Source organism: Danio aesculapii, chromosome 4, assembly GCF_903798145.1.
Source record: "Danio aesculapii chromosome 4, fDanAes4.1, whole genome shotgun sequence".
Taxonomy (NCBI): domain Eukaryota; kingdom Metazoa; phylum Chordata; class Actinopteri; order Cypriniformes; family Danionidae; genus Danio; species Danio aesculapii.
Genome location: NC_079438.1, coordinates 48,208,039 through 48,223,127, shown reverse-complemented (window position 1 = coordinate 48,223,127; position 15,089 = coordinate 48,208,039). Strand labels below are relative to the sequence as shown.

The 15,089-nt window shown below is 35.3% G+C and overlaps 2 protein-coding genes across 2 annotated transcripts in view; both read right to left on the bottom strand.

Annotated features, from left to right (window-relative positions):
• The window catches only part of LOC130223542 (uncharacterized), a 160,987-nt gene that overhangs the window by 27,473 nt on the left and 118,425 nt on the right, over positions 1 to 15,089 (bottom strand).
• Positions 1 to 15,089, bottom strand: part of tmtc2a (transmembrane O-mannosyltransferase targeting cadherins 2a) — a 51,951-nt gene that overhangs the window by 7,865 nt on the left and 28,997 nt on the right. The window contains exons 2-7 of the mRNA XM_056455878.1: positions 12,179 to 12,770; positions 6,566 to 7,397; positions 5,940 to 6,054; positions 1,543 to 1,628; positions 1,283 to 1,467; positions 1,066 to 1,144 (exon numbers count right to left, since the gene is read on the bottom strand). Of these exons, the coding sequence (XP_056311853.1) occupies positions 1,066 to 1,144; positions 1,283 to 1,467; positions 1,543 to 1,628; positions 5,940 to 6,054; positions 6,566 to 7,397; positions 12,179 to 12,770 (1,889 nt within the window). The remainder of the gene's footprint in view (positions 1 to 1,065; positions 1,145 to 1,282; positions 1,468 to 1,542; positions 1,629 to 5,939; positions 6,055 to 6,565; positions 7,398 to 12,178; positions 12,771 to 15,089) is intronic.

Below are 15,089 nucleotides of genomic sequence, written 5' to 3'. Positions count from 1 at the left end.
GTATTGCAGAATAATAATGGAATGAAAAATCACTAGGGGTGGGAATACAATAAAGGTTTATTTCTGAGTAATAAAGAATAGTGCAATAATATTTAAATATTATGTAAAATCATAAATGAATATATTTTGGTGACGTTGGTAAAGTCCATTTAAACCAGACTGGACGATCATTCGGAGAGTCTCCTCTCTCCCGGGTTGTTTTGTTCAATTGTGAGAACGTATGTAGTATTTGCTGGGCAATATTGTCGATATTGTCAATAGTGTTGACTGGTAAACTATTGTAGATCAATGTACGGAGACACGTGATGAGGAGGTTGCCTTTTTGCTTTATTAGGCTTCCTCATGTATTGTGGTTAGTAGGTAAGTAAGTGAATGTTGTTTAATTTGTTTTAGTTTATGTTGCACGCAAAAGGGTTTAAAACGTAGTTAGTTGTTGAGTTTTTCTTAGTTATTTTAGATTTACCTCCACAAGATTTTTATGTCTCCTTTAAATTTCAATATCAAATAAATTTGACTTTACGTTATTTCTTTGGTCAGTCATCATTGTTGTTGGTTTCTTCTGAATGGGAGATGAGACTCCAATCTCCTGATTAATTTTAGAGGTGTCATATTAATTTAATTTAATTTAATTTAATTTAATTTAATTTAATTTAATTTAATTTAATTTAATTTAATTTAATTTAATTTAATTTAATTTAATTTAATTTAATTTCATTTAATTTCATTTAATGTTACGGGTCAGGCTTAGTGATATGCTAAATTTTAAATGTAGTATGCTTTTTGGTTGAAATTTCAAAATGTAAAAAAAAAATAAAAATCAAGACAAAAATATTTTAAAATGTGATGATAATGAATACTTTTAAGTAAAAAACCCAAATATAAATATATTTATAATACCTAAATCATCGAAAAGATTTGTGAATGAGCGCTTATAAATTTACTATGCTTACTATAAATTTAGTTGTTAATTAACAATATATTTATATACATAGATCCGAAAAGTATTTTCGTACTCTTAAATTTCACCACACCTAAACGCATTTTAACTGAGAAATAAACACTCACCCATCATGTTGTACAAACTCTGTGGTGCGAATTGTCTTGGCATCTTCCGAACAGCCTCTTTATACACAGACAGCGCTTCCTGTAGATGGCACACAAAAATCAGCTTGTCTGTCTCTAATAAAAAAACACTTAATAATAAACAAATGACAGAAGAACATCTCATTTGAACTGAGCATGCGGATTTCAATAATCCTCAAATGAATGAGCTGAGCTGTACCTCATGCTGGCCCTGATCATGCAGCAGTTTGCCAAGGTTGTACAAGCAGCTGGTCACAGAGCTTTTGTGCGCATGAGGGTCCTTCAGATTCTCATCTGGGATGTCCGCGCAAGTGTGAAAAGTCCGCTTGGCCTCTTCAATATTCCCCTGGGAGACCAGAATGATGCCCACATTCAAGTATGCAGCTGTGAGAAACAGGACAATAAGTAAGAGACTCATTCTGATGGTCAATATAGTGAAATATTTTGAGCTGAACTCACAGGCCAGGGTCGGTCTGCTCCCGATGGCCAGTTTATAATAGTGAAGAGCCTCAGAAAACCGCTCGCTCTCCTGTAGCAGCAAACCACTGTGTGAAATCAAAATAAAACACAGACCGTTTTTAAGCCTGAGAAATCATATGTGAAGTAGGTAACACTTTAAGTCACAATTCATGCCGTTAACAAACCCGCTATTAGCTTAATAAATGGTAGCTCTTTAGTTTATGTCACAACTCACAGTATTAACAAATCCTTAACTAACAATATTAGCTTATTAATCGAGAAGGGACTGGATGCAGATTCAGTGCAGTTGCAATCTGAGCTGCATGCAATGCTTTTTAATGCCCAGCCTTAACCCTACCCCTTACAGTGATGTCACTAGCTCCATCGAGTGCATTGTGTCTGGCATTACATCTCTGAGATATGCAGTATCAGCTTGCAAATCCAAGTCTGCATCCAGATCCATAATTAGCTGTTTATTAATAGCTAGTAAGGTTTTGAGTAAGATTTGGGATGCAGAATAAGATCATACTTTATAACTACTAATGAACTGTTTATATCTTACTAATAGGCAGGTAACAAGCCAGAAGTTAATAGCATGATTTGTGACCTAAACTAAAGTGTTACCCATTAAACTGCTAATTAGCTGCTTATTAATAGTTAGTAAGGTGGAAGTTGGGTTTAGGTTTTGGATAGGATTAGAGATGTAGAATAAAATCAAACTTTATAACTATTAAAAGCAGGTAATATTGCAATAATAGTCAGGTATTAATAGTAGTAGCTAATAGCATGAATTGTGACCCAAACTAAAGTGTTACACAATAATCCAAGTAGGCCTCGCTGCAGCTCAAAGACCTCCAAGTGGAAGGTATTACACTCCAAGTAGGTTGGGTGACCTCGAAATGGGTGGTACTTATGTCGCAGGTGGGCTGGGTTTAGGTGGTGTAGGTGGAGTAGAGACTAATAAAACACATCAGGTTACTGTGAGGTTGGGATTAAGATTGGGGATAGGACTAGACATTAATGAAGCACAATATTGGACTCCGTGTCATGTACAAGACAGTAAATAAATAAAAAACTCCAGCTTTGTACAGCCCACTTGGAGCTCAAGTCCTACCCACTTGGAGCTGGTGCCGACCTCAGTTTATACCCCTTCTCCAATAATCTGCTAATTATCTGCTTATTAATAGTTAGTAAGGTGGAAGTTGGGTTTAGATTTTGGATACGATTAGGGATGTACAATAAAATCAGACTTTATACAGTAACTACTAAAACAGTTGACATTGCACTAATAGACAGGTATTAAACCAGTACTGTAGTTAATAGCATGAATTGTGACCTAAACTAAAGCGTTACCGGTGGAAGTTGGGCTTAGATTTTGGATACGATTAGGGATGTACAATAAAATCAGACTTCATAACTACTAAAAACTGTTGATATTGCACAAATAGACATGTATTAAACTAGTACTGTAGTTAATAGCATGATTTGTGACCTAAACTAAAGCGTTACCCAATAAACTTCTAAATAGCTGATTTTTACTAGTTAGTAAGGTGGAAGTTGGGTTTAGTTTTTGAATATGATTAGGGATTTAGAATAAAATCATACTTTATTACTACTAAAAACAGTTGATATTGCACTAATAGACAGGTATTAAATCAGTACTGTAGTTAATAGCATGATTCATGACCTAAACTAAAGCGTTACCCAATAAACTGCTAATTAGCTGATTAGTAATAGTTAGTAGGGTGGAAGTTGGGTTTAGATTTTGGATATGATTAGGGATGTAGAATAAAATCATACTTTATTACTATTAAAAACAATAAGCCAGCAGTGAATAGCATGAATTGTGACTTAAAGCAATACCGTGAAGGAACATGACTATAAACTTGAGAATTCATCTTCTCTCCAGTGTTACTGTATGGAAGCATGCAAGTAGCAAAATTCATTGTTAAATACAATATGCATAATGGCAATACAATATGTAAAATATATTTCTTTATTTATTTAATTCAAGTTGAAAACGATCAAGTTACAAAATTATGATCTTTTAATAATAGTTATATAATTTCATTTTGCACCATTTGAATACAGCAATGCATTGCCATTTTCCATATAAGAATTTTGCTACTGATATGCCTCCGTATTAATGAGTGTTAGAGGTCTCTCATGCTTCAAGCCTTCAAATCAGAACTTATAAATCCCTGTCACACACACTCGAGCCCTGAGCGCCCTGAGAGATATAGCAAACACTTTCACTGCTCCTCAACCTCCCACTTCCCTTGTATGAATGCTAAGTATAACTCTCCTCTAACAAGGTATGGTTCAACTTCAAACTCTATGGTTCAACTCTTACCATTTTAGGGCCACTTTTGAACTAATTACTCGCACTGCAGCTGTATAGATAAACAATTTTATGGCACAAATCCACATTGCGTACTACTGCATCTGTTCATGTCTGCTACTCTGCAGCAGGCACGTTCATAGGATTTTGGCAGTTCCCATGGAAAACTGGATAAGATAGAGCTGTATGACCTTGACAAAACTAACAGCCCACATACTGTTGAGGGATTACAGTGAGAAAGAGCTGTGGAGTCCACCATGCAAAATTTGTTGCTAGCTTATTTCTGCTAAAATAAAATGTATAATATTAATACAGTATATAGTATAGTATAGTATAGTATAGTATAGTATAGTATAGTATAGTAATATTAATAATCATTATCATTTGTATATTTTAAATATAAAAGCAGTAGCAAGTTTTTTCATGTAAATATTTGTTTTTGAATATTTAATTATAACCAAACATTAAGTGATAATTTTTTTTTTAATTAAGACAGCACAAACTAAATAGGTAAAAACTTGCAATTTCCTTATATAAAACAATGTAAATAGGTAATTTCCTTATATAAAACATGAGCTTATAAGTATTTAAACAGTTTAGTCACAAATGTATATATGAAAATTCATAATATTAAAGCACATTAAGCCATTAAGTTTCTGTATTTTGCATAAAAACAGAATAAGTACTGCTTTTCAAACAACATGACGAAACAATGTTTGATATGTTTGGAAAAAAAGGAAACTAAATATATTCAAGCTTTGGAAAAGATTGACATACGCCTTGCAACTTCAACTTCATCCTTCAAAACAACGTTAAAGATGTATTTTTACTCCCAAGCTTTTTAATTATTGTGTGTATTTTCATGTTTTTGTATCAGTTTGTTTTGTATTTATTTTATTTTTCTTACCTTTTCTCTGATCATGCATTTGTTCAGCACTTTGGCCAGGCTTGCTGTGATAAATGTGCTACAGTATATAAATAAAATTTACTTACTTTGCGTACAATTTAGCAGTTATGTTGATGCTTCAAGTAAACAAAATATACAAGAAACCACATTGAGACCAGCTAGTTATGTATTTAAGGTTAGTATTTTTTAAGATCTTCAGTGTATTCAGATGCCACTTGGTTTGATTGAATATCTACACTGTAATAAATGCCTTTTATACTTAGATTTTTTGTTACGTTTCTAGTCCAAATATCTAAAAAATCTTGAATCAAGAAGAATTTTCTAGACAAGCATAACATATTGTATTGTTTTCAGAAATGATATGCCAAAATTAATTGAGTTTTTGCTTAATACAAGCAATTTGCCAATGGAGTAAGAAAAATAACCTTATGCCAAAAGGAAAAACAAGATTATTTTGCATACCCCATTGGCAGATTATTTAGCTTGTTTTAAAGAAAAACTCACTTAATATTGGCATATTATTTCTGAAAACAAGAAAATATGTTTTGCTTGCCTAGAAAATGCTTCTTAGTATAGGAATTTTTAGATATTTGGACTATAAACAAGACAAAGTGTAATGCACTGCAAAAAGCTTTTCTTGCTTAGATTTTTTTGTCGTAAAATTTATCCCAAAAATCCAAAACCAGGCAGAATTTTCTAGACAAGTAAAACATATTGTCTTGTTTTAAGAAATTATGTATCAAAATTAAGTGAGTTTTTCTTTAAAACAAGCAAAATAATCTGCCAATGAGGTAAGCACAATAATCTAATGTCAAAATGAAAAAACACTATTATTTTGCTTACCCCACTGGCGGATTATTTTGCTAGTTTTAAGGAAAAGCTCTTTTATTTTTGGCCTATTACTTCTTAAATATATTTACTGTATATGTATATATATATATAGTTTTTTTTTTTTGCTTCTCTAGAAAAATGCTTCTTATTCTCTTTGTTAAATCTTGTACATTTTTAGATATTTAGACTAGAAACAAGACAAGAAAATCGAAGTAAGAAATGCTTTTTTTTTGCAGTGTGCAAAAATATTCTGACATTTGAAAAAATGTTTTGTGGCTGTATAGGAAACTTTATTTATGACTATATTTATATACTCACAGGTTGTAGAGCATGTCTGCCATATTGCCTCGGTAATACAGGGCATTTCTGTATGCCCTCTCAGCCTCTGCCATCTTTCCCTGGTTCTTCAAGACATTACCCAGATTACCCCAAGCTGAGAAAAACATCATGAAGAGTTTCATTTAGGCATTTATTATGAAATTATATCTTGTAGTTGAAGTCAGAATTATTAGCCCTCTTGGATTATTAGCCTCCCTGTATATGTTTTTCCTCTATTTCTTTTTAAAGAAAGAATATTTTTTTCAACAAATTCCTGAACATAAAAGTTTAATAACTCATTTCTAATCACTGATTTAATTTATCTTTGCCATGATGACTGTACTTCATATTTTACTACATATTTTTTTAAGATACTAGTATTCAGCTTAAAGTTCAATTTAAAGGCTAAACTAGGTTAACTAGTCAGGTTAGGGTAATTAGGCAACTCTAGCCGAAATAAACAAATAAGACTTTCTCCAGAAGAAAAAATATTTTAGGAAATACCGTGAAAAAATTCCTTGCTCTGTTAAACATAATTTGGGAAATATTTAAAAAAGAAAAAAATAATTCCCAAGAAGGCTAATAATTTTGACTTCAACTGTATATAGCACGCTTTCCAAGCCCACCTTTAGCAGGATTTACAGCAATGCCAGATCTGTAGAGCATCTCCTCGCTCTTCCAGTCCTGGTTCCTCCTCACAGTCTTCAAGCTGTAGAGAAGCACCAGACCTGCAGTACAGGTCAGGAGGAGAGATCTGAAGCTTTTCGACCGACTACGAACAAAGAAGCTCCTCACCCCCGCGGTCACTAGCAGACAGAAGCCCATACTGGGGATGTACAGCACCCGCTCAGCCACCACAAAACCCACATAGAAGAACAAATTAGTGGCAGGGATGAAGGGCAAAACCAGCAGCCCAAGAGAAAACACCACCACATTCTCTGTGGCTGGAAGTGTTTTTTGAGAGACTTTGAGGGATTTATTATGATATCCATTACTTTTTAGGTTTGAGTCCCTGTAGTGATTGTCGTTGTGTTTATGACTGCATCCATTAGTTGCATATTTCCCATTGCTCACATGTGATTTTCCATTGCTTTCACTGATTTTAGTGGCCTGTAGTGGTGGGTTTCTGAGGCTAAACCATGCCAGGAGAGCAAACCCTGAGTAAAACATAACCGTCTGAAGGTTCCTCCAATCAGCAATGGATTTGAGCAAAGGAACAGCATCCATCGACCAATCAAAGCTGAGTTTGTCAGGGCAGAGGAGGAGCCAGGCGTTGACAGATGGCAGGTACAGGAATGTAAGCGCTCTGGTGAGGAAATGAGGTGAATCGGCTGCAGGGTTATCCGAGTTGGAGAAGTTTGGTGGCTTGTTGCCCATCCAGTAAAATCGAGCTGTGAGGAGAATTATTCCCCAAACAACCAGCCATGCTAAACTGACCAGCAAGCTCCTGTTCTTCCACTAGAAGAGGAGAGAAGTACATTATTACTTTATTTGTCTGCACATACATACACATTTAGTCTTTTTTTCAATAACTTAACAGTAACATCAATTTACACATTTTTTTACGTCCCCTTATCGTTCCCCTGCCCAACAGCATCAGTTACAGTAATTAGATATTGCTATCATAAATCTAATAAACACAATAAATAATATAAACTCAATTAAAAAACAAACACACCAAACGTGCCAAAAATTTTCCTCATCTTCTCTGATTTATCAAGTAATCTGTATGTCATTTTTCCATATTTCTGCCCTGGTGATCCCATGCTCTATAATATTCAGGTTTGGACTCTGTGCAGGCCATTTCATGACTGTCTGTGTTTCATTAGCGGTTTTGATCTTTTTTTTTATCTTAGAAGCTACCTGCTGTCTAGGCCTGTCACCATAAAGAATTTTTGTTGAGCAATATATTGTCACAGAAATTGTAGCGATAACGATATTATTGTCATTCTGAGATGCCACTGACTGTCATCCCCGCATAATGATTAGTCTTCCAATCATAATTCTTACTTGAATCGATCTTCACACCCATACACATTCATGACAGAATTTCTTTATTTTATTTTTTTATTTTAATTTCAAGTTAAACCAAAGGTAAGTATGAAACATTCACTGGGCAACTAGCTAAAATGTATTTATTTCAGTTAACATTTACTAGAATAACTCTTATTTATTGTTTCAAGGTCACAAAAACATAAGTTTCAGCAAAACAACCCCTGGTACATACAGTAAAAGTTATTATTATTTTAATTTGAAGTTAAACCAAATGCAAAAGTGCAAAACATTCCCTCTGAAACTAGCTAAATGTATTTTTTTACAGTTAACATTTACTAGAGACCATTTTGAACCCATGAACATTTCCCACTTGTTATCAAACTATTTCAGAACTATAAAAAAGAGGCAATTCAATCATAACTTAATGTTAAAACAGCCATCATAACATTATTTATCAATATGTGGATCTTTTTGGCTTCTCGGAAGCTATGGAAGTAACAAATGTAAAACAGGAAACGTTAGGATTGTTATTGTTTACATCCCTCAAAATGGTCTATAATATCTCTGAATTTTGTGACCTTCAAACAACAAATGATAAGTTTCAACAAAACAACCCCTGGTACATAAGAGCACCAGAATAAAAAAAATCCTTTCCATTTATACTGCATATTATACACTAGACAGTCCTTTCAGCGTAAAAGAGAAAAGTCTTTTCTTGTAAAATTGTGTAACGGCATCTGACAGAGTGCATATTGGGCAAGTCGAGCTCAAAGTCTGTGGAAATTAGATGCCAGAAATATTGATTCCTGTATTTCACACACAACGGATCAGAAACGTATGGACTGAAGCCCTAATAGATCCTCCACTTACATTGAGTGTGACACTTCGATCTATATTTCAGATATTGCTGTACTGAGCTCAGTTTCATTACTTGCTTTTGTTCCTGCTGTTTTGTAGCTGCAAAATCAATCTTAAAATGAAGAGAGCGTAAAGACCTCATCAGTATAAATGTGACAATCAATCAATGGGGGAAAAAGCAGCTTTCTTTGGGGGATAAAAACAGAGGCATTTCTTCTTATATAGTTTATTAACTTTGTAGAAACCTAATAAAATCTATGCACAAAAAAAGGCTTCAGCATTTAGAACAAAAATCCAACGAGAAATAGACAGGGCATTGGAGGACGCTGATGAACTGAATTAATTACAAAGCAGTTGCTGAAGAGGACAAAGGAGGAGTTCAGCTGCTGGTAATCACAGCACTCATAATGAGGAAAGCTGTTAGTTTACAGCCTTATCCACCGGGACACCATCCAAATTCATTCAGGATCATTCAGTTCTCAAAGCAAACCTTTCTCTTGGTGCTAAAAACTGATGAATGATCAAATATCTATTGTAACTTTTAGACCTACAACCAGCAATTTAAACACATTTAATAACACCTTAAAAGAGATCATGCACGTAAAAGTCATTACTAAAAAAGTGCTGGGACACCAGGACACCATCCAAAATCGTTCGGGATCATTCAGTTTTTAGCACCTTTCTCAAAACAAACCTTCCTCTTGATGCTAAAAACTGATGAATGATCAAATATCTAACTTTTAGACTCACAATGCCTTCTAAACACATCCAATAACACCTCAAAAGAGATCATGTAAAAGTCATTACTAGAAAAAAAATGCTGGGACACCATCCAAATCCATTCGGAATCTTTCAGTTTTTAGCACCATTCTCAAAGCAAACCTTTCCCTTGATGCTAAAAACATTAAGTGTAACTTATAGACATACAATGCAATCTAAAACATCTAATAACACCTTAAAACAGATCATGCATGTGAAAGTCACCACTAAAAAATGCTGTACAAGGAAACGTGAGATCCACAACATCATTTCACAGCTCAATGTCCTGTCACGGCATGAATGCCATTACAATAATCAAACTGTTTATGAGCAAATCATCCCACTCGCACAACACTGAGACCAAAATATTGTGTCATCATTGAATTCCAGTATAAAGCGTTCCTTCAAAGATTCATTTAACGCTCTAATCAGACCTCCAACTCCAAGTTTGCAAATCAAATTAGCATTTTTTCCAGAATAACAACCTACGCTAAACCAGCACCCACATGCACCGCAGAAAAACACATTGAGCTTTATCACATCTGAATCCGATTAGAGAGCAAATGGGATGAAAAATTGCCCTCTATCTGCATTGTGTGCATTTAAACGGACAAACCTCAAAAACTAATCTACCGCGGATTGTTTTAGACTCCGCATTCGGCTTATATGAGAAGTGTTTGTGGCCTTTGGAATTTCAATGAGGGCGCTCTATCTGTTCTCATTACCTTCATGTGCATACATTACTGGGGGAATGAAAAGTTTGAGATGCGTGACATTAAATATGCAAAGATAGAGCCTCATTGTTAAAAAACAAACATTTAGGAGGATCTTGTGGGATCTTTTATTGTTGACTGTTGCATTTAATAAGGCCCCTGTGAAATGAGCTGACTTTACACGACGGGGATGACAATAAAAGTGCTTTGATAAATAAAAGAATGAGAGGAAGTGAGGGCATAGTTTCCTTTCCTCTTTTCTCTTCCTCCTCATCCTCCTTTCTCTCCCCGTGTTTGCGTTCCCATGTGCTCGTGGCCGTCTGGTGAGTGTGTAATCTCTCCCTGTCGCCCCTCTTGTGCACCTCATGATTACCAGCAAGAAAAGCCGGAGACATGGGTAGAGAGGCCCAGATAAAGAGCACAGATGTGCCGCAAGGTTGGCATCTGTGTACTGTAGTCTGGACCGGTTAGATTACTCTTGCCTTATTGTCTGAAACAGGGTGGAGGAGAGCTGCAAAAATTCCCATTTATCATCATAATGATAAAATGGGACGTTTAAAGATTTGCACCACATATTATACAGAACAGATCATAAGTGTTAATGAGATCATTTACAGGGAATCATTGCACAGCTGCACAGAACTAAATGTGCACTATTACTACAGTAATAATACAGGTAATACTTGCCATTTGTGTGTTTAATAAGGTAATAAGGTAACTAAACTGAAATTCAACTCTGAAAACTGGACTGACATGGTTTTCAATTTACTAGAACTTAAGCTGCTTTGACACAATCTACATTGTAAAAGACCTATAGAAAAAAACATAAATAGATAATAATAATAATGAATTTTATTTGTAATGCGCTTTTCTCAGACTCAAGCACTATTAATTGAATTAATTTATCTTAAGTTAAAATGCAGAAAATCCACATTTGTATGAACCCGGAAGGCACATGATGGTGGGGAAAAAAATGGGTGGGAGAAGAAAAAACCTGAGTGATAGAGTTTAAGTTTTTGCGTTCCCTCGCAAAGATGTTTTGCAAGAGAACGGAAAGATGTCTTGTGTTCCCTTGCAAAACTGTTGCTCGACAAACAGGAAGTGTTTGTCGAACAATGCAAAAACTTAAAAAATATATATATTTTCCTATTACTCAGTTTTTTTTCCCATCCATTTTTTTTCTCCCACCCAGTTTTTCCCCACCATCACGTCTCTTCCAGGTCTCCATACTTTTGACATACAAAATAGTGAAACTTTTTCTATGTTGTTTGCTTAGGCCTGTATATTACAGTACTGCAAAATTACTCAAAATGCCTCTGTCAGTGTTTTTAAACAATTATATTTGATTTACCAAAGTCACACAAGTGCCAATTTCACATCTCACATCCATAACGGAGAGGTGTCACCATCCGTAAGGAAGCTTATCCCTCATAAGTGCAAAAATGTCAAACAAAATCAATGATTTTGGTTCTAAAGTGAGCCAACTCTTATCATTTAGCATTTCTTTTGGGGTGTGCAGTTTAATTCACATAATTCCTACAAAGTATGTTGTATATACTGTAAACTTGGAAACTTTCCTGGTTACATTCACAATAACACATGCTTATTTCCCTCATTTAAAGTATAAAATAAAATATAAATTGTAATATTAAATATTAAAAAATGTTTACTGATTGATATTTTTCAGATCCCATAACCCTGTGGTTAGTCGTTTTGGAAAATATAAACAGATGTTTCAATATAATGTTAGCATATACTCTATACTAGTTTTTACTGCGAATATCACATCCATAACCCTGCAATTGCTTATTTGATACTTCTTGAGCTTTGGTGTTGCTGCCTTTATTTTTGCTTTTTTGCAAGATTATAATTAGCCTAGTTAAGTTTCAGGACCTGGTTTCCATCATATCTCACCTTTAGCAGCACCATTAGCGCTTGCCGTAGCCGCAGTCGATGTACAACGCAGAGATCATAAACAGCTGAAACAGCCAGAACAGTCACCCCCTGCTCCTTCCACAATAAAGCAGCTGCAGCAGCACCCAGACTTCCAGCCAGCCAAAATCCAGCCCGCCACACAACCCGACTTGAGTGTGCTGCATTCGGCCTGAGATGGCAATATTGGGCATAACAGAGAAGTGACAATAAGAAGCAAAAAGCGGCACCAACATCTGCTCGGCCCACGACCCCAGCTACCGCTTCAGTGTGTATGGGATGAGAGGCGAAGAGCAGTCCTGCCAACAAACTCCATGGTCCTCCACCGAGCAGGGGGCGACAGAATGCAGTGAAGAGGGCAGTGACGCAGCAGTGAAGGCCCACATTGAACATGTGGAAGCCATAGGGATCAAGGCCACCTAGGATGTAGTTGAGGCGGAAAGAGAGGGTGCAGAGAGGACGGAAAGACTTGTGGCTGCCGCTGTGGGTGAGCAAAGTGCCCCAGAAGTCATCATAAAGGATGTTCGTCCATGGAGTGTCCGGTAGGAGGTCCTGGTTGGTTTTGATTGCTCGACTAAAGAGATGGAGAGAAAATGAAGAGGTCATTTGATTAACGAATGCAGAAAATATGGCATTTATAATAACATTAAGGAATAGGACATGACATTTCTTTGCATATAGCTTCTTGGATTCTTATTTATGCATATTTCCAGCTGATTAACAGCCTTATGCCGCGTTTAGACTGCATGATTTTCAAAGTAGTTGTGTCACAGATGTTTTCACACTGCATGACTATCTGGGGTAGCGTTTCGTCGCTGCTGTGTTTACACTGCAAGATGGATCTGCGACAGGGGGTTTCACACTGCATGACTTTAAATAGGAAGAAACTTCGTCCTCAAACTACGTCTCACAACTGAACACAATTGAAAAGTGACATGGAAACAACGCAAGGTCACGTAGTATATCTTTTGTTATTAACTACATAATCAGAAAGTAGCCTTTATTGGAGGAGAAAATCTACTTATTTTGCTCACCTGGCTTTTGAAGGGAATTAGCAATTTCTCCTCAACTGTTTTTCTTTTTCGACCTGGTTGTGATATTGCTCAGATGACACGTCAAACAGACAGGAGTGTTCGTGTCAAATTTACACTAGTTCCTCCTTTTCTTGGGTCCAGACTAAAACGAAGCCCTTTTAACTTCTCCCCCAATCTTCCGCTGGCCTGCAGATACTGTACCCATACTAGTGGATGCTGCTCGCTCATTGACTGTAGGTGATTGCCAATGTTACTTTCAATCAGAACGCATTTCACACGGCATGATTTGAATCGCCGACAGGTCCAGATATTTAGCATGCCAAATATCTCATGGGTACCGGCGACTCATCTGCGATTCTCTTAGATCGCGTCTTTGACTTACTGTATGATTGTTATTCACGTCAAGGAGCACTGATTTTGCCTGGAGATTTCTCAAAACCTGTTGGTGAGTCAAAATCGGGGCTAAAATGAAGCTGTTTGAACTCGGCATTAGTTAGTGGAAGACTTCAGCAGAAGTTATCTTGTTTCAGTAATTGGTTTAACAAATATTAGAAACCCTAACATGGAATATATGTGCTATCTAATAAGGAATATTTCATTCAAAAACAATTGTGATTTTATTTGTGTTACAAAATAAACAAGACAATCACCAGCAACAGTAATATAATACATTTATAATATTATCCCACCTCTATTACAAGTCGGTTTCATTACAAAGGGATACTTTAGAATAAATAATGTTTATTTATATCTTAATTAATTAATTTATTCTAAATCATTGCTTAATAATAATAATAATAATAATAATAACACTAATTATTATTATTATTTTAAGTATTATTATATTTTGTCATTATTTTAGTAGTAGTAGGGAGTAATCAATCAATCACACAATAATAAAAAATAAAAAATACATTATAATAATTATTATTTTTAGTAGTAGTAGTAGTAGAAAGAGGATTAATTAATCAACCAATAGCATGGGATCCATTATAAATATTAAACAATTTTTGCATTGAATCCAATATAAAAGCATCCAATTGCATTTCCTTCCCTATAACAAGTGCTGTAACCATGCCTGTGATCTCATTGTACATTGCATTAAATAAAGACATCACAACTATGCTGGCCAGACAGTGTCAGCAGCACAATGTATGCGCTTTGCTAATGTATTCACCACTTTAATGTATTCTTTTCATTTGTGATTGGCAATGATGTGGGAAGGGAGCTGATTTAAATATTTAAATTACAATGATTTTCAAAGGGTGGGACTAAGAAACAAGCACACCAGGGACTGCAGATGAGAGATTTTCCATGGCAAATAAAAAATGTGGCTAACGTGACTAAAACAATTCTGAAAATGCAATAAAACAAACGAAAGTCAGACAGGAAATCTTACAAAAGCTAAAAGGCAGTGATATTGAGAATAATAAACGGTTAAGATAGAAATAGAGCTAAAAAATGAAATAAAGAAAGGCTCATTTTTCAGTCTCATTTCAGTGGCGGTTAATACATCAGCAGAAGTGAAGCAGTTTCCTGTGACCCATATCTCTGTGACTCCATGAGCACTTGCACTTGTTTTCAACTCTGGAAACACAATGCTGGGAAAGTGAAGTGATCGACGGCCAGCATCACGCGATGAGAACTGCAATGAAGTCTCCGTTTAACACCCTGACCATCAGATGCCTCAAATAATAATAATAAAATAAAAAAATAATAAAAACATATGTGATACATATTGTTCCATTAGGTGATGTTAGTTAATATATTGTACATGTATTGTATGTATTAACATAAACGACCAATACATTTATTACAGTATTAACCTATGTTAATGACAGCTAATGATGAAAATAAAG